General features: G+C 39.7%; 1 protein-coding gene across 4 annotated transcripts in view; it reads right to left on the minus strand.

Annotated features, from left to right (window-relative positions):
• Nucleotides 1-26,030, minus strand: part of LOC105478298 (sortilin related VPS10 domain containing receptor 3) — a 612,041-nt gene that overhangs the window by 139,799 nt on the left and 446,212 nt on the right. For all 4 annotated transcript variants that reach the window (XM_011735416.3, XM_071069164.1, XM_011735417.3 and 1 more), the window contains one exon: nucleotides 21,494-21,612. In XM_011735416.3, coding sequence (XP_011733718.1) covers nucleotides 21,494-21,612 — 119 coding nt within the window. The remainder of the gene's footprint in view (nucleotides 1-21,493; nucleotides 21,613-26,030) is intronic.

Consider the following 26,030-nt stretch of genomic DNA (forward strand, 5'->3'; position numbering starts at 1 on the left):
ATACTCCCACTGCCTTAAGAGTAGAGTAGGTTCTCAACACTGAAGGACATTTTATTTGCTGGATGTGATGATGGATTTGAGTTTGGAAGATTTGAGAAACCAGGACCTGGCTGAATTTTTCTACATACCAAATGGAGAGACAGAGAGAAAAGGTAGGGAGGGAACCTGAAGGAAGAAAAGATCACCAGTCAAGCTGGAGAGGTTGCAGGGCAGAAGTGCCAAGGTGAGTTGTTGGTACCAGGAGAGATAGTTTTGGGGGAATGGAAAGAAATGGTGAGTGTGTGTAGACTTTTGTTTGTGTGCTGTGTGTTACATGACATAAATACTCTGCTTCATTTCTATTTGACATCTTTAACAAAAAAGTCTATATGGCACTGCTCAATACTCTCATTATTATAATCTTATTTATTGGTTTATCTTTGCAGAGGCAGTTCATAGCAAGAATAAAGTTTTGGTTAAAAAAAATGCCCAAGAGTTATAGCTGAGTTACCAGAAATTTTATCTTTGTATATATTTTATTTGTTTTGTCCTTCATTGTGAAAACTAACAAGGAACCCAGCAAGCAAGCCTAGACTTGGATTCCAACCCCCACCCTCACCTATTGGTTATGATGTGTCTTTGGGAAGATCATTTAAGTGCTTCTGGACCTTGAAACAGACAGCCACACTCACGATGTGAGGTCCAACGTGTGCTGACACAAAGTAGGGACTCAGAAACGTCACATTGCTTGAGGTCCACAATCACTCATTCCTTGGTCCTGGTTTCCTAAGCCGAAGGTCTTCTTCAACTGCAATATCTTGATTCTAAGCTGCCAGTTTTGTGTGTGGGTGGATATTCAATGATGCAACATGCATGTTTTAAGCAGCTACTTTGTGTTAAAGCTCTATGTACTTATTCACTGTCTTATACACAGTTCCTGACCCAACTTGCCTCCAGCCAATAAGAAAGTGTAGGTTGTTCTGAATCTTTCTTGTTTAAGGAGGAGAATCATGCAGTGGTACAGAAAGAAGGCTCTGGTGCCAAAATGATTGCATCAAAATCTCCATTCCATTGCTTACTGGCTGTGTGGTCTTGGGAAAATGGCTTAACCTTTCAGTGCCTCTTCTGTGAAACAGAAGAGTTGTACTTACCACATAAGCTGTCATAAAAATTAAATTCACTAATTCACAAGCCTAGCTCACGCTGACGACTCAATTGGTGTTAGTTGTTACTAGTAATATAATTGAATTTCTAAGAATTACAGGTTATTCAATAATAAAGAAAATTAGCCAGGAGGTAAAAACCAGGGAAGAAGGTTTATGACAAATCTTTAAAAATAACTATAGTGAGAATGAGAGTGTTTCTTATATAGGATAGTCCCATTAAATCAACTTCCAAGTACTTGTGGCAGATATCTCAGAGGAAGTAAGGAAGTCATCTCTTCCACCCCTTCCTGACCCCCTTATACAAAGAACACCTAAGAAGAAACTGCACAATGAAATAATAAATATAATCATATTAAGAGCACTTTGATCATTTCTCCACGCTGCAATCTGGAAACAGTTGCTACCTGGTCAGGCAGTAAAACTAAAAGCGTTTATTCCAGAGAATCAGACAGAAGGCCTTGGGTACAGCCGACTTTCGTTCTAATTGCATTCCGTGGAATTACCCCTGCACATTATTATAAGGTGTGCGTCTCTTCCAAGAACATTTTTCTCAGAAGAAAGAGGAAGCAATCTTGCCTGGCCTCGAGAGGTTATAAGCAAGGCTAGAGGGAGAGGTGGGAAGTGGCTAATTTCATGTTCCTATCAAACACAAGCTGGATTATAAGAAAACAAGGGAAGAGAAGGAGGAAAGAATGGAGATTAAAGAATCAGACAATTTTAAAGCCCAAGAAATGCAGACAGGGAAACGCTAATCTTTTTAATGTATTTTTTTTTTGTAACAGATGTTTGCTTGCAGTTCCAAATCTAATAGCAGTTGGTATAGTAAAGATGAAATAGTAGAAGAAAAAGAAAAGCTAAAAAGAGAGAAAGGGAGTCAGGCTGGCAAACAAGAAGCTAATTCCAATGCCCCTCCTTCTTCTCTGCTTCACCAGGCTCTGTCCATTGGGTGCAGGCCGGCCGTATGCCCTGCCATGTTGCCTTCCTGACAGCTCTGGGTTCTTGCTCACTGCATCCCCCTGTCTGTAAGCATTCCTCCCCAGGAAAGTAGGGGTAATCAGGCCCATCCTTTAAACATCTTCATTGTATCACTTTCATAATCAGCTTATAATGTTCTGTTCAATAGACATGGAGCCGACCAGACCAAGTGCTTGAACAGCAGCTTGGGCCGTGGAGCTATTCTCTGTGCCATTGATCACAAAGACAAAAATCAATCCTGGCTAAGGAGAAAGAAGTTAAAAATAAATTGCAGGGATTGATTTCTCTTCAGACCCTCTGACTCCCAGTTTAGAAAGGGGGAAGGAAGAGTATGCATGGATCCGCCAGTCATGAAATCGCTTAATAGGACCCAGTCACAAAAGCAAAATCTGGGGATATTTTATACACTCACACACATAATTGTCTTTTATGTTTTTATATTATTTTATTTTTGTTTCCTAATAACTATAAGAGATGAGAATCCATCTAAATTGCAAGCTCCTAGGAGAAACACACTACTGTTTGCCTTGATCTCCAAAATCTCCAAAATGAGGCCCCATGCTTTGTGGAGAGCATTAACTCCAGACATATTTGTTGGGAGACTGACAGAACACGTGAATAAATGAAGTGCCCTCCCTCCTATTATTGTCTCTCACAATTATGTTTATTTCTTCATAGACTTATCATAGTAGGCAGTTACCATTCTGATTTATTGGTTTGCTTATGTAGTATCTCTCCCTCTCTCGACTATAAACCCTGTTATGGCAGGAACTGTGGTTTTCTTATTTACATATTTATTTCTTATATATAGCATAATCTCCAGGGATCATAACTGTCTTATTTACTTTTTGGATTTTTATTTCTTTTTTACTGCATTATCTCCATATTATACCCCAAGTAGATGTAAATGGAATGAAGAAAGGAAAGAAAGATTCAGCAACTTGCTTGAGGAATTAACTACATCCCAAATCTCTTTTCTTGTTTGATACCAACATTGGAAAAATGAATTGAGGCAATACCTCTGAACAGCAATCCCTTTCATATGTCTGACTCAATGGAGTGACCTGTAGGGCAAGACAACCTGTGGAGTTTTAGGGTCAGAAGAGAACTTCGGGCGTCATACAGTTCACTGCTTTCAAAACTTTCTATGCTGTTCTAAGTTCTGCAAAGATGCCTTGTGGTGTCCCCAAAGGGATGAAGAGTCTGGGTGGGTGGTGAAGCTCATACAGCCCCTCACCCTCTTTAATGTATATCTCTTCTAACTGTATCTGTTTTATATATTGGAATGCCTTCAACAATTTTGCCTGGAAGGCAGTTCTCCAAGAACAACAACAGAAGATTTGAAAGCCTTTCTTTAATGTAATCTTTTCATTTTGCCACAAGGAAACTGAGCTTCAGGGAGGAAACGTGATGGCCCAAGATCACCCAGTGAGTTAATGACAAGGCCAGACTTAAACCCAGGAACGCCAACTCCCTTCACCTGCGCATCCATCCAACCGCACAGTCTCCTTCCAAGGGTCGCTTCCCCTTGGGGCACTGACTGGTCTTCAAGTTGAACCCCTCAAGTAAATTACCTGCTATGAGAACTACCATGATCCTTGCCTCCTCCAGGACATCTTCTTTAATTGTAGATCTCCCTCACCCTGGCAAGCACTGTCCTGGAGAGTCTAGCAATTTCTTAAATGCTTTTGAGCATTGTTTAGGAACACTGTCTGGTCAAGCAGCTCTATCTCCTCACCAAGACAATGCAAAATGACGACCAACACTTTCTCAATCTTGTGACCATCACATTCCCTTCATTTAGAACAGTATCAGGAACACATTAAGTGCTCAATATGAGATTATTAAATGAATGGATGAATGAATGAATGAATCAGTCAATCAATCAATACCTGTATCACAGAGAGAACCAGTCACAGTACTGGGTACATAGTAGATCCTCAATCACATCAAGCCGATTGGTTAACATCTGACTCTGCTGCTCTGAAACTCCAAGAAGTCCTTATTCTGGCTGACCATCAGGTTTCAGAATTCTTAAAGGATTCTGATTCAGATTCTTAAAGGCTGCTTGCAGAAATTCAAAATGATTATTTACTCCATTAGCTGGTCATACAGTTATAGGCAGAGTGATTAAAATTTTTTAAAGCTGAAACTCTGAAATTCATATATACTCTAGTTAGAATGGTAATGGGAAGAGAACTGGTCTAAACAGTCTACTTTTCAGTCAACAGCCCAACTGCCTTAATTATCAGCACTGCTGTTTTTACAGCAGTGTAATTATCTTTGATAGGAGAAAGACCCAGAAAAGGAATTCTCCGGGGAGGTGGGCTTAGCAGTCAGGGTATGGAAGACTTGCTGGCACATGGAAGGGAAGGACAATGGGGAGACTCAGTGAGGTCATGACTCAACAGCTCCTCTGAGTCCTGGAATGGAACCCAAAGGCAGCCCCTCCTCCCACTCTGAATGCATAATGCATGGCAAGAGGTACACAGGGTGGAGGAAAGGGCTGGAGAAGAGCAGAGCTGTGAATGTCATGATGATTCTCCACACTGCCATCCAGTCCCCACGGGGAGTCCCAGGGATGGGTGTTTGAGTAAATCTTCTAAGTATATCTGAGGGACAGCTCTCAGAGGCTCAGCCATGATTACATTGTACTGAATCCCGTTAAGCCTTTCTTTGGTTAATGATGCAGAAAGTTTCTGATATGAAACAAAATTGAAACAGATCCTGAGAAAGAGTCCTCTAAATAGGGAATGGAGCAAGGCTTTACAGTCACTAACATCTACTAAGATGGGAGCCTATTTCACTTTTACAGTCATCTAGAAAAGTATCTGGGAATACCAATTATTAGGTGCTAACATAGAGAAAAATGAAATGAGGGATCAATCATTGTCCTCCTGTGTCATCCTTTATAAATCCAGACAGCCCTGAGGTCATATCCTTGACCTTGCCATTTCCTGAGCTACACAACCATGGGTGATTACCTAAATTTCACTGAAACTCGGTTTCCTCCATAGAAAAGTAAAGACAGTATCTGTCATATTGAGATCCCGTAAAGATTAAAGTTTTATTAAATAAAATAAAATGCACACATCTTGGACACAAATTTGATGCGAAATAATTGCAAGGTCTGTTTTCCACTATAACAACAATTCTTTCTGTTTGTTGATCGGTGAGTAAAATTGGTGGTGAAGCTAGGTGGAAATAACACTCTAAACAACCATTGCTTTGGAGGTAGGAAACTGATTTCCAAATAGTGAAAGAGATTGAGAGTGTATAGCTGATCTCACTTCTTTGAGCTGATGACTGAAACTCTTGTAGTCTCCTGGATAACACATCTGCCTTCCTGACCAGAACTCACAGACTGTCTCCCACCCTATAAGCATCCTGAATAATTAAACACCATGAGTGCCACCTTCCTTGCAAAATGCACTACACAGCACGCTTACCACCACCCTGACTTCTCATGCCCATGGAGACACTAATAGCAAAAGAAGCTTTTCTACCAAAGCACAATAACACAGCCTTCTATGGAGCTACTACCAATAACTCAGGGGTGATACACAAAATGAAAATAATTTAATACTCCTGTGCTAGACATGGCCCATTCATATTTTATTAGAAAGGCAAATCGTTACTTTATAATATGTGGCAAATTACAGAATCATTCTCTGAGATTAAAGGAAAACATTCTTTGCTATAGTGACCTAGCAAGCAACCGGTATTGTAACTTCCATGGAGCCTCATTAGATATCCTGGGAAGAAACAAGTCTTAGTAATTTATAAGAGGCATGCACAGTAGAGTTCTGAATGGAGCAAGGAGATTGCCATGCCTAAGGGATTGATGGGCATCCTGTAAAGAAAGACCCCTTGCTAGAGCCTCCCGGTCTCTGCATTATGCTGAGAGGAGCAGGGGACACTGGGGTCACTGGCATTTAGATAGTAACTGACACTGTAAAAGTGAATGGGATGGACTTACTCAAAGGAAAGTGTGTTAGTCTGTTCTCATGCTGCTATGAGGAAATACCCAAGACTGGGTAATTAAACCTCTTAAGAGAGGAGAAAAGGGGTTTAATTGACTCACAGTTCTACATGGTTGGAAAGGCCTCAGGAAACTTATAATCACAGCAGAAGGTGAAAGGGAGAAACAGCACCTTCTTCACAGGGTGGTTACCTAAATTTCACTGAAGCTCGGTTTCCTCCATAGAAAAGTAAAGACAATATCTGTCATATTGAGATCCTGTGAAGATTAAAGTTTTATTAAACTTTAAAGGAGTTTAATAAAAGGAGAAGTGCTGAGCAAAGGAGGAAAAGCCCCTTATAAAACCATCAGATCTTGTGAGAACTCACTCTCACAAGAACAGTATGAGGGCAACCTCCCACATTATTCAATTACTTCCCACCAGGTCCCCTCCATAACACATGGGGATTATGGAAGCTATACTTCAAGATGAGATTTGGATGAAGACACATTATTCTGCCCCTGGCCCCTCCCAAATCTCATGTCCTCACATTTCAAAACACAATGATGCCTTTCCAAAAGTTCTCCAAGGTCTTAGCTCATTCCAGAATTAACCTAGAAGTCCAGTCCAAAGTCTCATCTGAGACAAGGCAAGTCCCTTCTGCCTATGAGCCTGTAAAATCAAAAACAAGTTAATTACTTCCTAGATACAATCAGGGTATAGGCATTGGGTAAATACACCCATTCCAAATGGGAGAAATTGGCCAAAACAAAGGCACCACAGGCCCCATGCAAGTCTGAAATCCAATAGGGCAGCCATTAAACCTTAAACTTCCAAAATGACCTCCTTTGACTCCATGTCACACATGCAGATCATGTTGATGCAAGAGGTGGGCTCCCATGGCCTTGGGTAGCTCTGCCTCTGTGGCTTTGCAGGGTATGGCCCCCTTCCAACTGCTTTCACAGGCAGACATTGAGTGTCTGTGGCTTTTCCAGGCACACAGTGCAAGTTGTTGGCAGATCTATCATTCTGAGGTCTACAGGATGGTGACCCTCTTCTCAGTGCTCCACTAGGCAGTGCCCCAGTAGGGACTCTATGTGGAGGCTCACACCGCACATTTCCCTTCCTCACTGCCCTAGCAGAGGTTCTCTATGAGGGCTTCACCCCTGCAGCACATCGCTGCTTGGATATCCAGGCATTTCCATATATCCTCTGAAATCTAAGTGAGGATTCCCAAACTTCAGTTCTTGACTTCTGTGCACCTGCAGAGCCAACATCTCATGTAAGCTGCCAAGGCTTGAGACTTGCACCCACTGAAGCAACAGCTTGAGCTGTATGTTGATCCCTTTTAGCTATGGCTGCAGAGGCTGGGATGCAGGGTACCAAGTTTCCAGGCTGCACACAGCAGGGGGGCCCTGAGCCCAGCCCATGAAAACCATTTTTCCTCCTAGGCCTCGGCACTGTGATGAGAGGGGCTCCTGTGATGACCTCTGATGTGCCCTGGAGACATTTTCCCCATTGTCTTGATGATTAACATTTGGCTCATTACCTATGCAAATTTATGCAGCTGGCTTGAATTTCTCCCCAGAAAATGAGTTTTTCTTTTCTCTCACATCATCAGGCTGCATATTTTCCAAACTTTTATGGTCTGCTTTCTCTTGAATGTTTTGCCTCTTAGAAGTTCCTTCCACCAGATAGCCTAAATCATCTCTCAAATTCAAAGTTCCACAGATCTCCAGGGCAAGGGAAAAAAGCCACAAATCTCTTTGCTAAAGCATAACAAGAGTGACCTTTACTCCGGTTCCCAAGATGCTTCTCATCTCCATCTGACACCACCTCAGCCTGGACTTCATTGTCCATATCACTATCAGCAATTGGTCAAAGCCATTCAACAAGTCTCTAGAAAGCTCAAAACTTTCCCACATTTTCCTGTCTTCTTCTCCACCAAACTGTTTCAGCCTCTGCCTGTTACCCAGTTCTGAAGTAGCTTCCACATTTTGGGGTATCTTTATAGCAGCACCCCACTCTCTGCAGTACCAATTTACTGTATTAGTCTGTTCTCATACTGCTATAAAGAACTGCCCACAACTGGATAATTTATAAAGAAAAGAGGTTTAATTGACTCACAATTCTACTTCGGAAGGGCTGGGAAGGCCTCAGGAAACCTACAATCATGACAGAAGGAGAAGGGGAAGAAAGGCACCTTCTTCGCAGCGGGGGCAGGAAGGAGAAGTGCTGAGCAAAGGGGAAAAAAGCCCCTTATACAACCATCAGATCTCGTAAGAACTCACTCACTTTTAGGAGAACAGCATGGGGTAACCGCCCCCATAATTCAATTACCTCCCACTAGGTCCCTCCCACGAAACATTGGGGATTCTTTTTTTTTTCTTCTTTTTTTTTTTTGAGGATCTAAACCTCCATACTGTTTCTATAGAAACTGCAGGAGGCTCTTCAGGATATTCTTTTTTTTTTTTTTTTTTTTTTTTTTGAGACGAAGTCTCGCTGTGTGGCCCAGGCTGGAGTGCAGTGGCCGGATCTCAGCTCACTGCAAGCTCCGCCTCCCGGGTTTACGCCATTCTCCTGCCTCAGCCTCCGAGTAGCTGGGACTACAGGCGCCCGCCACCTCGCCCGGCTAGTTTTTTGTATTTTTTAGTAGAGACGGGGTTTCACTGGGTTAGCCAGGATGGTCTCGATCTCCTGACCTCGTGATCCACCCGTCTCGGCCTCCCAAAGTTCTGGGATTACAGGCTTGAGCCACCGCGCCCGGCCTCAACATTGGGGATTCTGAGAACTACAATTCAAGATGAGATTCGGCTGGGGACACAGTCAAACCATATCAGAGAGGGTAGGAAGTAAACAGAGAAAAGGAACCTAGAAAGAACACTGAGGAAAAACCCTTATTTAAAGAGTGGGCAGAGGAAGAGGCACCTGTGTTGGAAAGTAAGATGATATTGGAAAGACGGAGAGATGAGAGGGGACCCTGAACTGTACCGTATGGAGGAAGCAATGAGAGCGCTTCAAGGAAGAAGGAGCAGTCAAGAGGTTCAAATGCTCTAGACAGGTCAACTAAGTCAATTATTAAGAGGCATAGTCTAGATATACTTCAAAGATACCTTGGATGAACTTGGCAAAAGCAATTTCGGTGTGGTGGCAGAGGCAGAAGTCAGTCTCAAGTGTTACAGAGACAGGAAAATGAGAAAATGGGGTTATGAATAAAGTTGGTGCTCAAGAAATTTGATTATGAATGAAACATGGGAGACTTAGAGGGGTGTAGGTTCAAAGAAAGTTTTACCCTGCTTTGTTTTGTTATGTCAAGATGGTGGATATTTTTAAAATATTTAAATATTGATGGAAAGTTTAACATAGTGATGAGTAAATTACAGACAGGGGAAAGGAGAATGATCAGTAGTGTCAAGTCCTTGAGAAGAGGGATGGAAATGGGTGTTTAGATTGAGGAATCTCATTTATATGGGGATGAGAACAATGCCTTCTACTTCACTTAAATAGTTCACTCTACCTACAATAACTGGATACATAGTAGGGATTCAAGAAATATTCGAAAGTCTTTCAAGATTGCCTTGCATTAAGTTACCCCCAAAAGTAGAGCCTGAGACAAGGTCTTTTATGTAGTTTTTTGTTTTTGTTTGTTGAGGAATGATCTGGGGACAGGAGTGGTGAAACTAGGAAGCAGGAAACAGGGAGGGAGAGAAGGCCATTCCAGGGTATATTACTAAACCGGTTATTACTGTCAGCAATTAGGGCTCAATCCCATTAGACAGCCTATGAAAACTCATGTAGAATGAGGCTCAGACTTGCCTACCTGACATAAGAGAAAAGTACTGATCCACTAGTTATTTTTTAACTTTTATTTTAGGTTCAGGGGTACATGCACAGGTTTGTTATATAGGCATATTGTATGTCATGGGTATTTGGTGTACAGATTATTTTGTCACCCAGGTAATAAGTATAGTACCTACTAGGTAGTTTTCTGTTCCTCTTCCTCCTCCCACTCTACACCTTTAAGTAGGCCTCGGGGTCTGCCATTCCCTTCTTTGTGTCCATATGTACTCAAAGTTTAACTCCCACTTATAAGTGAGAACATGCGGTATATTTTTTTCTATTTTCGTGTTAATTTGCTTAGGATAATGGCTTCCAGCTCCATCCATGTTGCTGCAAAGGATGTGATCTTGTTCTTTTTTATGGCTGTATAGTATTACACTGTGTATATGTGCCATTTCTTTTTAAATCCATTCTACCATTAATGGGCATTTAGGTTGATTCCATGTCTTTACTATTGTGAACAAAGCTGTGATGAACACATGTGTGCATATGTCTTTACAATAGAACAATTTATTTTCCTTTGGGCATATACCCAATAATGAGATTGCTGGGTCAAATGGTAATTCTGTTTTAAGTTCTTTGAGAAATTGCCAAACTGCTTTTCACAATGACTAAACTAATTTACATTTCCACCAGTACTGATCCACCAGCTCTGGATTCCTGTTGCTAAAGTTGTCCCAGTCTTGGCACCTTCAAGACTTGTATCTGCACCAGAATAGCTAACGGGTCTCTTGCAAGCATCCTACTTGGGAAGAAATCAGCCCTGGAACAGGGGATCCATAGTGCAGGTGAGGCAAGGTGATAGCAGGCCACCTCTGTGCAAAGCTAGTAGCTGAGGCAAATGTAGCTGGAAGGATGTGAGATGGAGTATGCTCCATACAAAGGTCAACTAAATATCATTACTTTGCAATCAGATCACTAATTTGTGTTTATTCCTGGAAGTATTTCAAATACTAACAGCAAACCACTATAATCATTATACATATAGGAGATGCATCCAAGCTATTTAAAGAACCTCCATTTGGGCTGGCTGTTGAAAACACTTTTACTTAAGATTCTGAAAGCACTTCAAGAATATTTACCTGAAGATGTCTTTATTGGATTTCTTTTCAAGATTGTCTCTGTAACTCTTTCATTTTGCTTTAAACTCCTGTGTTGTAAATGTGTCCCTAATGATGTAATTGCTATTTATTTAACATTCAAAATCTCTCCCATTAAGACCAAATTAACATCATTTAAAACATCTCCAAATAGCTTTTCTTTGAATAATTACACTCTATTAATTTCTGCCTCAGGGTTTTTTTCAGAAAGATAATAATTTACTGGGGATACAGTAGCCACATCATAGAGGCTTTTCTACCTTCCATGACGGTATATAAAGCAGGATCTTAGATGAAGTACCAAAACCCAGGTGAGCTGAGACCAAGATGCAAAAACAGTCTTGAAAGTTAATTAAATCCCAAAATAGTTACATCTCATATATATCATTAAAAGTTGGTTATCAAAGAAACCAACACAATAGAAGCTATGTGGGAAGGTTTTATCATGCACATATGTTGATACATGAATTGAGTCTATGAATAATTTAAAAACGAATTTGGAGAAAAGATCTAGTAATCTTTTATGTGATCGGCTTATAAAAATCCTTAAAAGAGGATGTGCATACACTCAACAGTGAGGCTGATTTTTGCATCTGGATTAGTCTCTCAATTCTTGCATTTTGTAGGGCTTTGTAGCGTTCAAAGCATTTCAAAGCCATTATTATCTCCCTTGATCCTCACAACAACCTTCCAATTTAGAAAGGGCAAGTAGCATGATTCCGTTCTACAGAGATGAGGAAATTAGTACTCTGAGAGTATAAGTGACTTGTGTAGTATTTCCTTGCTCGTAGGTGGCAGATTCCAGATTACAACCTAGGTCTTTAAAGTCAGGGCTCTTTTCTCCACATCAGACCACTAGCTATTTGAATCATAATCCGATGGAGAGCAGGGGCAATGCTCCATTGCACCTGGCACACTTCTAGGGCTCAACAAGTATCCGTTAATTGGATACCAATATCTGTTAATTGCTAGTACTTCTGGAACATCTCCCAACACTTTATAACGTACTATTTTTCTATGTTTATGCATAGAACTCTTAAAACTAACAGCAACATGTATCCAAGCTACCAACTGACTTCACTGTAGTACTGGGATCATCCTAGAAACAGTCTGATACATGTTATTTTTCCAACCTCAGAATTCCTTGTTATATAAGGTTTCTTTTTTCTTCATCACATCTATAGAACATTACTGAGAGTTGAAAATACCACTGGGTAGTAGATGGATCTACACAGTGTCACCTGTCTGGTTGGCATCTTTACAAAGGTTCAGGGAGTAGCTAGCTATTCTGGGTTTGCATGAGTAGTTGTGGGTGCCACAGGTTCGGGAAGCCACTCTCTTCTCCTGGTCTGAATCTGCACAAACCCTCCCAGGCTCAAGTGGCCAACTGTATCTTTAGGGTTCCTACCCTTTCCCTGTGCTCAGTTCCTAAAAACCATGTCCTTTTCCAGAATGTTCAATTTGCAGTACATCATCTCACAGGGCACTACAGGCTCACTTAAAACAGCGAGAGAAAGTTTCATTCTGTGCTAAGGCAACAAAGACATCAGGGATGTGGAGAGAGACCTAGCAGAGGCAAGATGACCGTCCCTCCCTCAAATTTTCTGCTTTCTTCCCACCTCTAGAGTACTTTATTTGTATCTTAATTATGGACTTTTTTTTCCTCTTGTGTTTTAAAGTTTTGAAGACTTGTCAGTATTATACCCCTTTTATGAATACAATTGCATGCACAATGAAAGTTTATTCCATGAGTAAATGAACTCTTACCACATTGAAGGTCACCCTCTGTGACATGAAGAGAGTATAGGGCAGGGTTTCACACAATCCACTGCAGACATAACACACACATTGCTGGTGATAGGTTACTAAGGGACTGTTCTTGTTTCTTCATCACATTCCCTAGTAGCAAGGGGAGCCAGGGTATGAATCTTATTACTAAAGGAATTTCATTGCAACTGCTGCTAAAGTACAGATTCTTCAGGATAATCACTAGAAATGCTACTCCATAAGGAGAAAAGACAGGATTTTCAACCATCTTGGCTCAGAACACAGAAATCAACTTATTGCTTCCCCTGCCCCTACAGAGGAAAGCCGATTTCTTTTTTATCCAAGTGGAACGGAGGCATTTCAGGCAGACTTTTCCCTATTAAAACAAGGGCTCTTCTGGGAAGGATTAGCTTTTGATTTTGCTACAAAACCTCAGGTCCCCTACACAGAAAAGGAACTGACAGATTCACAAATTTCACAGCTTTCTGTATATCTCCAGCTCAGCTTGTCCAACAGCTGGAGATCAAACACTGGGTTCCCCCAAGCAAAACCATCAGAATGGCTACCTTTACCTCCTAGTCAATAGGAAAATAAAAGGTGAAGTAGAGACCTTCGAGGTCTCTCTAAATAGTAGGAGCTGCGTGGGTGGTTTATGGACCCTTCTACTGCACATAAGACACAGAATTAAAAATAATACGTCAAGAGAAATAAAATTATGATTGGGCATGAGGTACATTCCTTTATGGGGCAAACAGGAGAGGATAAAATTTTTAATATCATGGGAAGAGGTTTAATTTAATGAATGAATATCATTATAAAGAGGTTACCAAGGTTTTTCATTATTTAAACTGTACTCTCAAATGCATATACTGTACATTTGTATATAATCTCTCACTCGTGTAAATAATTACACATTAAGAATGTGCATCACATTTATTAATATGCAGAGAAAAGATTTGGGCCTGGATCTCACCTGCATTCCTCATGGGTCAGCTGTCCACACATGGAAAACCTCTCCTTTGACCAATGCAGCCAACAGGGCTGCAAAAAGTCAGTGTCTTCAAACATTACTTAGCAGCAGGATCCTTTTGTCAAATGAAAGAGTATTAGGAAACCTAATATACAGAGCAAACAAAAGCAGAGTTGCTCTGTTTGAGGAGGTGCTGGGAAGCCCAAAGCCCAGCCTTTCCGGGCATCCCCCTCGATTTGGCACGTAAGGGTGGGAAAGGATGAATGGAAAGTCTGGTCTCGTTTGTTTGTGAGGTTGTTTCTTCTTTCTCAGTTATATGTCTCTGTTAGCACTAAAACCAAATATAAGACATCAATACTTTTAAAAGTTTGAAATTTAAGTAGATAAATCTCTACAGTCAGGAAAAAAACAAACCCACCAAAGTCTCTTATCCTCATCTTGCTGTTATTCAACTGCTTAAATAGTAGGAATAAAAAATTATCTGCCTCTACACGGATCCCCTTTAAAAGCCAAACCAGTAAGCATCCGTCAGTGGAATGCACAATCCTCAGTGTCCAGCTCTGCCTTGGCGCTACTCCCTGGCGATGCCACCTTGAAGGGACTCGAGCCTTGCTGCTCTCTGACTTCTTCTACCAAGGCCATTCTCTGACAGACTGGTAGGCAGGAACAGGTAGAACACCACTTCCTCTGATACCCTGACACTGTGCTCATATAGCATCTGCGTAGCTTCTCCAACAGAGTAGGAAAAGCTGCTCTGTTGGTCTGTGGGTTTTCTGCTTTGACAAAGCCTGCAGAGGCAACTTTAAATGAAAACGCTCGCCCTTTTCTAGGTGACAGGCAAACATTGATCACAATTGACACAAATCTTACCTTCTCCATAAAGCCCGTACTGATCCTCATTTCCATTTTCAAAACTTATACCCCCCACCCCAAAAAAGATTTTAAAATGACACTGGTTTCAGAAAATCATTTGAGATGGTTTCTAATAATTCTTTAAAAATAACACACACACAAAATAAAACAAACAAACAAAAAGAATATAGGAAAGCAGCCAAGGAATAAAAAATGACCAATGGCAAAGCATAAAGGAATATGAAGAATAACAATACCATAAGCTTTATGTGGGGAAGCTGCTGAAATTCACACAAAAATTAGTTCTGTGCTTTCTAGCAATGATAAAGAGGGGAACACACATTATCTAGATTTAATTAAAGAAAATAGAAAGTGTTCAATTCAGTTTTCCAACTTCTTTTTCTACCACTCCACTCCCTCCCACAATTACAACTGCCCCTTACATAAGAGGTCCTGATACATTCTGTTTTCTTTCTTCCTTAACTTTACCCAGGCCTTCTCCTCTGGTCAGAATGTTCTTTCTCTTTCACCTACTTAACTCATAGCCTTCTTTTGAGAAAACTTGTACTAACCCTCTTCTAGGGTCAGGTGAAAGGCTCTTTCTCCAAGAGCAACGTGTGCTTTCCACTAATACAGCTCTCATCATATTACATTATAATTGTTTAGTTATGTGCATTTCCCACTGGGCTGAATGTATTTTAATACATTTAAATGAACGAATATAAAAAGGACAGTGAATAATATATTGGGTAATTCTTGGACAGCAGTTTTATAAAAACGCAGAGACATTGTACATTGCATGGTCATTTCTTATGCAGTGAGCAATCGTCAATTAGGCAAGTTGTCTTGTATTGTTAGCTGCAGAAACAAGATTCCCTTGCTTCAAAAAGATAACTAACTACACTTTCTGAGAATAGGATGGTGTCTTATCTTCTCAGTTCAGTTCAGTTCAGCAAACACTTATTGAGTACCAGTCATTATGCTAAGAGCAGGAGAAGCAATGATGAATAACACACACTCCTATTCCTTTTAGAGACCTGGCTGGGGAAACATAACGCAAATGGGTAAGTACCACACTGGAGCTTCGTCCAATCTCGACTGAGGATGTCAGGGAAGATTTCCTACGGGAGGTGCTGTTTGTCCTAAATTTAAATAATAAATTTGTCTGGTAAAGGGACATCCCAGGCAGAAAAAAATATATATAAGAAAGGCATATAAAGTAATAAATGGCATAGTTTGTGCATGGAGACTAAACAGGTTTATGTTTATTGAAGGTTAAAATGAAACAAGGAAGGAATGTGAAGAGCAGTGGTGGGTAAGGAATTCATACGCGGCTGATGGAGTAGGTAGGATCCAGGTCACAGAGGTCTTTGCAGATAATGGTAAGGAAATTGGATTTTACCCTACAGGTGATGAGCTGCCACTGAATGTAGAAACATTGATTTTGCCCTGTGACTGGCTGGTGGGGAAGGTTGGTGTTGATCTGGGAGAAGGAAATCAATTAGTAAGGTCTCGTAACATTTCAGAAAATATATAATAAGGATTTATAAATGGTTTTAAATAGCCAAATAATGATGATGCTTCTCCCCTTTCCTGTTATAAATCACCCTAGAGCAATAAGAAAAATAAGAAAAGGAAATACAAACTGTATCCACGATGAAAATCTAACTCTGAAACACAATATATGTGGTAAAAGGAGTCACATATATTGTGTACCAGGTGGTTCTGTCTTATGAGAAGAACCTACTCACAGAGAAAACAATCTTTAGTCATACAGGACCTCAGTGAGAACCAAGAAGGATTCTTGTTAAGCTGAAACAGAGCCCTAATCTGTCACTAAAATGAACCTCCTCAAATAGTTCTTCCAGGAAGAACTCATAGCATTAAAAAATAAGCAATAAACACATCAAGATAAAAGAAAACAGCATAAGAATGATAAAATAATATAGGAAAATAAAAGACGGACAGGGACAGGAAAAACAAATAACAGATATGGAATAAAATATGCTTCCATAGAGCAAATAAAAACTGCAAACACACTGCTCTAATTTAAAATAACCTGTATGATGAGGACATCACCTCTATAAGAGAAGCGTTTGAAGCAGAAATACAAGAGCTCAGGAGGTATGTTGAGACAAGAGAAAGAGACACAATATAAATGGGCAAAGCTCAGAAAAGAACTTAAACAAAAACAGGAAAAAAAAAAAAAAAAGCAAAAAAGCAAAAAGAACCTAGAGAGCCCAGACTCTACTAAGTACTCATTGAAGAATAATGTAAGATTGTTTTAAATCTCATTTTTTCTCAGTTTGCTCAGGGAGTAAAACAGGGTTGGGAAGGGACAAATTTTGGCTCTCTTTTGTCTTTGCTGTCTAGTGTACACATCCTAGGTATCCCAGAAGAAAGGAACCAAAACAATAAAACTGAAATAGAAAATATATTTCAAGATATGCCACAGAAACTCCTGAGAAATTAAAAATAAAGAAAAAATTAAATCTATTTAACAAATATTAATATTCCAGAAGAAAGAATCAGTACACTATGGCCAACCACAAGGCATATGCTAACTAATAAGTAATTGGTATCAAAATATTTTTTAAAGGCTTTAAGTATTGAAGTTAAAAAACAAAATAAAACAACAACAAGATGCCTTAAAGAAAAATATGAGATTGGTCTGAATAATAACAAGTTATTGGAGTAAAAATTATGATGGAAAGAGGATGACACATACATTTTATACCCTAAGAAATGATATTAAAACATAAAAAGATACAGACAAACATATTTTCAGCATTCAAGAATTAGCCTTTCTTGGAAGACAAATTTCAGATAACCAAGAGATAAATGGAAGAAACTATAGGAAAAAGACTTCTGGGGACAATTGAATACATTTACCTATAAGACTAAAATCAAAATAAATGCAGGAATTACAGTGCAGAGCAGAACATTCATGCTCTAAAATGATGACGTAAAGAGGAATAGGACAAGAGGTCATAAACACACACTATTTTTTTCACCTTTCTTCTGTAGTGCTTCATAAACTATTTGAGTCTAACAGAATTATATTTTAAGGCAGTAAGACAAACACTAGGAAATAACTATTCAAAATTAAGTAGCGGAAGAATTAAAGAGAGGGAGAAAATTAGAAATTCAAGGAAATACGCTGATTTTGTAATTGCTGCCAACAGGAAATCAATAGATATTGTCCAGAAATAGAAGATTCAGTATGCTATATAAATTTCTATTCATAAAGCTAAGCACTTAGAACAAAAATAAAAATACTCAGAATTATCAAACAGACATATAGGAAAGCAAACAGACCATATAATGGGAGTTTTAAAGTAATCATAATTAAACACAAAGCATATACTGTCAGAACTAAGATATATATGTCATATCTGTCAATGCAAATGGCCAAACTTACCTGTGAGAAGAAAAAGGTGGATTAAATGCTGATGATCCACTGATCTATATTTGTACCTGCACTATGTGTAGTTGTTTACCTGCAACTCATTGGCATTCTTTTACCATATTTCAATCTTAGCTAATTGATAGCTGCAAATGATACTATGTAACCTGTGTTTAGTTGATGATTAATGAAATTCAATGTTTTTCTCAAGTTTATTGGCCTTTCACATTATTTGGGGCATTGTTAATCCATTGGTTCCCATGTCATTGATAGTAAAAATAAAGCCTTCAAGGCCCAGTGGGATCTAGCACCCTCCACCTTTCTGGCCTTATCTCTAAATTGTCTATCTAGGCCTCACTGCAGGTTCCTGCTCACCTCACTGAACTCTGAATATTGGAGTAGCCTGAGGTTCAGTCTTTGGATTGTTTCTCTTTTCCATCAATGCTTATTTCTTAGTGGTCTAAGAAATGCCATCAATATGCCGGCAACTTTACAATAGATCAACTCAGCTGAGACTGGCAATTCTGTGGTCTAAAAATGCCATCAATATACTGTAGACTTTACAATGGATACACTCAGTTGCAACTGCCCCATGACCCACCCCCACTTCCGAACCCAGCCTCAAATCTCCAACTACCGACTCCTCATCTTCATGCGGGCTCGAGGGACCCAAGGCCTGACAACCTGGCTCCACGCTCCTCTCTGACTGCACTATCTTCTGCCACCCTGTTCCTAGTTCACCACTCAATGAGGCCTTCCTAAGTCTTCCAAAATAAAACAGCAATACCTTTATGGCTTCAACATTCACAGTCCCTGATTTGTTTTTATTCATAGCACTTGTCGTTATCTGATACATTTTGTAGATATATAATAGTAAAAGATAAATAGAAAGATAGAAAGCAAATATTCATATAATACTGTTTCTAGAGCATTGTTTTGCTGCGTTACAGATAGCGTTAACAAATATAATCCACCCAGCAACCCATGAAGTAAGTACTATGATTATCTTCTTTTTATAGATAAGTCAAAGGAGGCACAGCTCAAGGTCACACAGCTAAGTGTGGCATGTCACAGTTTCAACAAATGCCAGGTGTTAGGCTCTAAATTATATGTTCTTAACCATTACTCTTCATAACTTTTCATATCTATGAATATATGGATATTTACATCATACACATATTTTTTCCTATCTTCCACTAGAATTAAATACCACTAAGGCAGAAACTTTGTTGTGTTCACTATCCTAACCCCAGCACCCAGCACCTAGAACAGGGGACCTCACATATACCTGGCAATGAATAAAACTTTATTGAATAATGAAACTGCATATCTTTTCAAGGAAAATAAAAATTGACACTAATTAAAGACAAAACTTCTGTCTGCTTCCAGTATAATAAAAAAGGAATGTTTCAGAATAATTTGTTTAAAAATCTGTATATCTGTCTGCAGAGTTACAGCAAACTTTATGGAACACAAGGAAAAATGAAAAAAGTCTGAACATTTAAAATTCTAAGTCATGTTTCCAAGAAACAATTCTGGCATATTTAGCATTAGGGAAGAGAAATCTGATTGGTAAATTCATAACTCACTCCTGTGCTTCCATTGTAAAAAAAAAAAAAAAAAAAAAAAAAAAAAATCTACATAGAAAGAGATAAAGGCCTTAAATGGGGACCATAACAATGAGAATGGAATAAAAGGAAACACTAGAGAAATCACAAAGAGTGATATTAACAGAGGCTGTGGGTTCATTTAATTTGGCAACACAGACTGACTTTGACCTGGTAGGGGTTGTGCCACAAACTGCATAAGGGTCAAGGTCAAGTGTGACCTGTTGGTTCTGTTTTACTTGTGGAACGTCTTCTATGTTGGAATGTTGAGTTGGTTATTCGATACAGAAGGCTGCAGTACATGGTAGATGTCACAGCTCACTGACTTGAAAGTGATCAAACCTTGGAGACAGTCCTTAAAACCAGGGGATTGCTCAGGCAGTGAGTAACTGGGTAGAGAAGCAGGTCAAGGGCAGAAATTTGAGGAACCCTAGAGTAGTGACTGGTGCTGTGTATTTTGCAGTGTATGTGTTCAATAAACAAACACTTATGAATAAGAGAATGAAAGTGCCGTTGGCCTGCCAAGACTTAGAAACACAATCCTGAGATTCTGGCTTTCAGGCTTTCAGTCAAGCTAAAAAAAACAGGGATTTTTGAAGCCACGGAACCTTCCTCTTTCACTCCCTCATTCAAGATGGTTTTTGAGTGGCTAGCTATTTTTCCTGTATTTTACTAGACCTCAAAAATCTATGTAACTAAGTTATAGAGAGAAGTAACTGGGATGCCTACAATCAGTTCAATACAACAAATATTGACTGAACACCCCTGATATGCAAAGACACCTTGTTAGGGCTAAGGGAGAGGGGTCAACTGTGTGTATAAAATATTGTCCCCATTCTCAGAGAGTGTAAAATACAATTTGGAGAGAAGACAAATCCATTGAGATTTAATAAGTAATGGCTCCTGATAGCCTGTGTGCTAGAGGAATGGTATAGACCATAGAGCTGCAAGGGTTCAGAGGATGGCGAGTCACACTGAGCTTGGAAATTCATAGAAAGTCTCCTAGAAGAGATGGGATTGATCTGGCCTGAAATACCAGGGGTCAGGTAGAGAAGGTCATTCAGGTGCTTAGGTCTGAGCAAACTCAGGGAGTTTTCAAAGTTCAACTTTCCTGTGGGAATAGTTTTCAAAACAACTGAGAATACAAGGATGGGAAGGCAGAGTGTGGGAAATCAAGGTTGCGGTCAAATGCCATGTTTGATTTATCACACACACCCTCTGTCAGTCATCAGGTGGAGCACTACCTTTTGTTCCTCTTATCTTTGCCCTCTTTTGTACCTCCTCACAGTACAAAGTAGAGATAACAAGACCCAAAATGTAAAAGAAGGCCTCCCTTGTCTGCCTAAATATGTGAGTCCCATCTCATTTTTCCCAAGACTGAGTTCTGGGAGTAAATGCTTTGGGACATGGATAGTGAGAAGGTAGTTAGCACCGGAAAGAAGGGGAGAGTTTAGTGAATACTAGATATTTCCAGAAAAAGAATCCTGAAGACGCTTAATTTATAGGGGATTTTCATTGCCAAGTTAAACAGGTCACTTTGGGTGGAAATAGAATGTGGCTTTGATAAATTACTTAAAGTCAAATCCCATTAGAAATTTGACTTTAAGTTACTTCAAATCCAGTCCAAGACCTAGTCAATTCAGACAGCTCCTGTGCTATAAAATGGCAATCCAATGGAAGGAGTCAGTGCATCACTAAAACCAGTAGAAGTCCGGGCTCTCCCCAGAGGACTGGGTCCCCGAAGCAAAGGAGGGACAGTGTCTCAGCTCCACATCTTCACAACCTTGGGAAAGCCACCCTCCTTTTCCTAGCAGGCAGCCAACTTCAATGATGCATCCTCCCACCACCAACTGCACTTTCTGTACTCACCTGAATGAAGATATATTCATCCTGGACAACCAGGGAACTGATGTCAATGGAGCGGGCAAAGGGCCCATTTCTAGTTGTCTCGGCGCATTCCTGGATCCTGCAGGTGAGGTAGTGAGCATCTGAAATAGGAGGGCAGAATGATGCTTAGATATAAGCGAAAACCATGAGGGACCCGCAGGTGGCACACAAAGCTCTACTTCATGGGGGAATCAACAAGATAATTTAAAATAACAGTGAGATTTCATGTTTTTGTCCACGGAATTTATAATAATTCCCCCAAAATTATAATACCTAGTTTGGACAGAGAAGTGGAAAAATAGTTCATCTCCTATCATACTACTGAAAGAGTAATTTGGTATAGTTTTTTGGAAGAACAAATTTGAAATACATATCAGAATTTTAAAGGTACATATCTTACATCAGTAATTCTAATTCAAGGAGAATCTGTTCTAATTTTCTAATTAGAGAATTCTAATTTTCTAGATGTTTTCTAGAGAAAGACTCATATTTTCACAAAGAGTCAAGGCAACAATATTCACAGTGGCATTGTTCATAGTAGTGAAAAATTAGAAATAGGCTCAATGCCCATGAATTAATGATCACTTAAATAAACTGAGATACATGCATATGACAGAGTACTATGCCGCAATTAGAAGAATTCGGTGGATACATATGCTTTAACATGGTAATTTCTCCAAAACGCACTGTTCTGCAATCTTTTAAAAATTAGTTAGCATCATGTATAGTATGATCCAATTAGGCTTATGCCATACTGCATAGAACAATGTTTAAAGGATACATACGAAAATTAGCTATGATTACTTTTAGCCAAAGAAACGGACTCAAGGAAGTAGACAGAATTCAAGTGGGACCTTTGCTTTTTACATTACATACATTTTTATTATTTTTACAACAAGAATGCATTCATTTCTTATATAACATTTACAAAACTTACATAATTACTTGTAAAAATCTTCTAGAGATCTCAACAGCTGAACCCTCCTCCCTCGCCTCAAGCAACCCAAAAAAATGCATGGTACCAGCTGTAGCTGAATGGGAAATCTTTGGCTCCAAAAGGCATTCTGATTATGACTAGAAGGTTATCCAAGGAAAAGCAATCCATTTAGTTTTTTGCTCTTTAATTAAGGAAAAACTACAGGTCAGTCCCTGTGAAGAATCCACTATAAAAATTTACTTTAAAAAAGGTTATTATTCATTTAATGAAATTTAAAAATAAATGATAAAAATGGAAAGTAGAAATCACTTTAAGATCAAAAGTAGAGAAATCTTATTATCTAAAACCACATACATTATTACATATGCCTATCTAATGCAATTGTTTCCTTGTATGTGTGCGTATGTGTGCAGAGGTGTCAGAGGCTACAGAGAAGGGAGTGGTAGGCAGCAGATACATAAAAGCAAAAGGCTTACAGAAGCAAAAATATATAACAATTGAGATTAAACTATGGGTACTTTAAATCATTTCTGTTTAAGTAATTGATGGATGGATTCAACAAGTATTTCTTATGCACACACTACATATTGGGTATTGTTTGGGTACTAGGAATAAGGCAATGAATTAGAGATTTTCCATTCTAAAAGAACCTTCTGTCTAGGAAGGGGTTTACTCATATATGTAGCTAGTTATTACACATATTAATTTAGAAACATGATGCTACTTTAAGAAAGAAATATTTTAATGGGAAATGAATTCATTATATGCTATACATAACTACTTCTTGAATGTTTAAATTTGAGCAATGTCTGTTTGCTTCGGTAACTATAATCTGACTAGGTCTAGCATTGATTCCATTTGCCCCAGTGGCAGTTATCATCTGCACAGTAGCTCCAGCCTCTGAACTTTTCTTTCTTCTGCATCCCATACAATCGAGTTGGTTCCTAATCCTTGACAATTCTGCCTCTAAAGTGTTTCAAGTCTCTTCTCTTCCCTCCATTACCTGCACCATTTGCCTGGGACACTTTCTTGTCATCTGTGCTCCTTCTGCACTCATTTCACATCTAGGGTCCATGTGGATGATGAGTTGGAGACTGGATGGACTTGAAACAAGCAGCCAAAGGCATCTCTAAAACCTAAGCTGGGATTAATACCTCCCAGCATCAAAACCACCACTAATGCTGAGTGCCTTGGGATACGGCCTGAATAACTTTGTAGGACAGGGCAGGCCTTTACAACTATCCTAATAAACTCAAATGCTTAAGGAGGCATGCGAATTATGCATGAGAGTAAAATTAGCGGGGGTAGATGGTAAGTGGTGGCTGGCACAAGATCTCAGTGTCAGGGATCTCTGAGGAGCGGCGGAGACCACACTTAAAGGGCAAACATTCGCCTCTTTTAAGGGGGAACTGCTCCTCCACACAGAATTCATATGCAAAAATAAGACATTCTGAGTTTCTAAGAAAAGCTAAATGCCTCTATTTTTTAAATGCTAAATTTCCTAATTTTTATAATTGAGAGCTATTGGGAGGCCAAGGTGGGTGGATCAAGAGGTCAGGAGATCAGACAATCCTGGCCAACATGGTGAAATCCCATCTCTACTACAAATGCAAAAAATTAGCTGGGTGTGGTGGCAGGCACCTGTAATCCCAGCTACTCAGGAGGCTGAGGCAGGAGAATTGCTTGAACCAGGGAGTCGGAGCCAAGATTGCACCACTGTACTCCAGCCTGGTGACAGAGCAAAACTTCGTCTCACTAAATAAATAAATAAATAAATAAATAAATAAATAAATAAAGTTGAGGGCTAATGTAAATATAAAAGATGGTATAGGCCAAACACCTTGAGGCCAAACAAAACAAACCTACACTCCAAATGAAACCCAGGAACCACTGTTTTTTTTTTTTTTTTTCTTTCCAACTTTTATTTTAGATCCAGGATGTACATGTGCATAGGCAAATTGCATGTTGTGGGATTTGGTGTACAGATTATTTCATCACCCAGGTAATAAGCATAGCACCCAATAGTTTTTCTATTTTCATCCTCCTCCCAACCTCTTCCCTCAAAAGTAGGCTCTGGTGTCTGTTGCTCCCTTTTTTGTGTCCGTATGTACTCAGTGTTTAGCTCCCACTTATAAATGAGAACATGTGGTATTTGTTTTTCTGCTCCAGTGTTAGTTTGCTTAGGATAATTGCCTCCAGCTCCATCTATGTTGCTGCAAAGGACATGATCTCATTCCTTTTTATGGTTGCATGATATTCCATGGTGTATATGTACTACATTTTATTTATCCAGTCCACGGTGGATGGGCGTTTAGGTCGATTGCACGTCTTTGCTATTGTGAATAGCACTGCAACGAACATGTGTGTGCATGTCCAATGATTTATATTCCTTTCTGCTCTGCAGTTTAGTCATGACCTTCCTTGCAAGGAAAGAGACGGACTTTCTTACCCTCATTCCCTGACCCTGTAGCAAGACCAGCTTGTCCAACATTCTTTAAGGACAGCCTGTATGTCCCTTCCTTTTTGTCTTGGTTCACAGAGAGAGCCAAGAGTGGCCTGGATTTCCACTTCTGGCTGAGAGGAGAGGGGAAGGCAGGGAGCCCAGGCTGTGCTTTGGAGCACATTGCTAGCCCACCAGGAATATTCTTGGAACCATCCAGTCTTAGCAATTTGCTCCTAGAATAAAGCACCAAAACAATGAAAAGCTGCAGTAAAAACATGTAAAGAAACCACAGGTGTTGACATGGCAACCTGCTTCCTTGTTACCAGCCAGTGTCTCAGAAAGCCCCTTGCACTGGTAATCAAAGGTACACACAGGGGGACACCTGCTTATCCCCACACACTGGCTCATTTCCCTCTGGCTATTTACTATTCACTCTCTCATTTGGACACTTTGAAAAAAGAAGCAAGTGTATTCGAGGCCACCACAAACAAAATCAAAACCTACCTAAACCTTGGCCCATAGCAGGTATAATGCTGTGCCAAGCTCATCCTACTTCTTGGCTCAGCATGGCATGAAAGGTCCAATTTAAGAGGAAGACAGCACTGAAATGAGTTTTTGAAAATCACTTAAAATTTGGTGGCCTTGCAGTCTTGGCTGGACTCAAATATTGCAAGTCTCAATGCTTTTATTTTTCAAAACATAGAGATTGGGTAAGTGCCACAGTGCCCTCTGCCAGGCGAGAACCAAAGTAGGGTCATAGGGAAACCAAATTGTCAGGCAGGCCTAGTGGTCAGAGAGAAGTAATTGAGGGTTATGGAGGAACTGTGGCTGTCAAGGGTGAGCAGGGAATATCATTTGGTTCAAACCTCACATATGTAAAATGTCTCAAATTAGAACTCTAGACATTACCTCCAAATGAGGCTGAACACAGTTATAGAGATTCTATGATGAAATTCACAAAGGTATTTATGACATAACTTAAAATCCCCAAATAGGCTTCCAATAAGTGTGGCCTTCTTATTTGTTTTTTAATAACACCAGACACCAGATAAAATGAAAGTGGTCCAGATCTCTTGAGCATACTCCAGTGATTCTGAGAGCAAGGACTCCGAAGCTAGAAAGTGCTGAGATCAAATCCG

Source organism: Macaca nemestrina, chromosome 9, assembly GCF_043159975.1.
Source record: "Macaca nemestrina isolate mMacNem1 chromosome 9, mMacNem.hap1, whole genome shotgun sequence".
Lineage (NCBI taxonomy): Eukaryota > Metazoa > Chordata > Mammalia > Primates > Cercopithecidae > Macaca > Macaca nemestrina.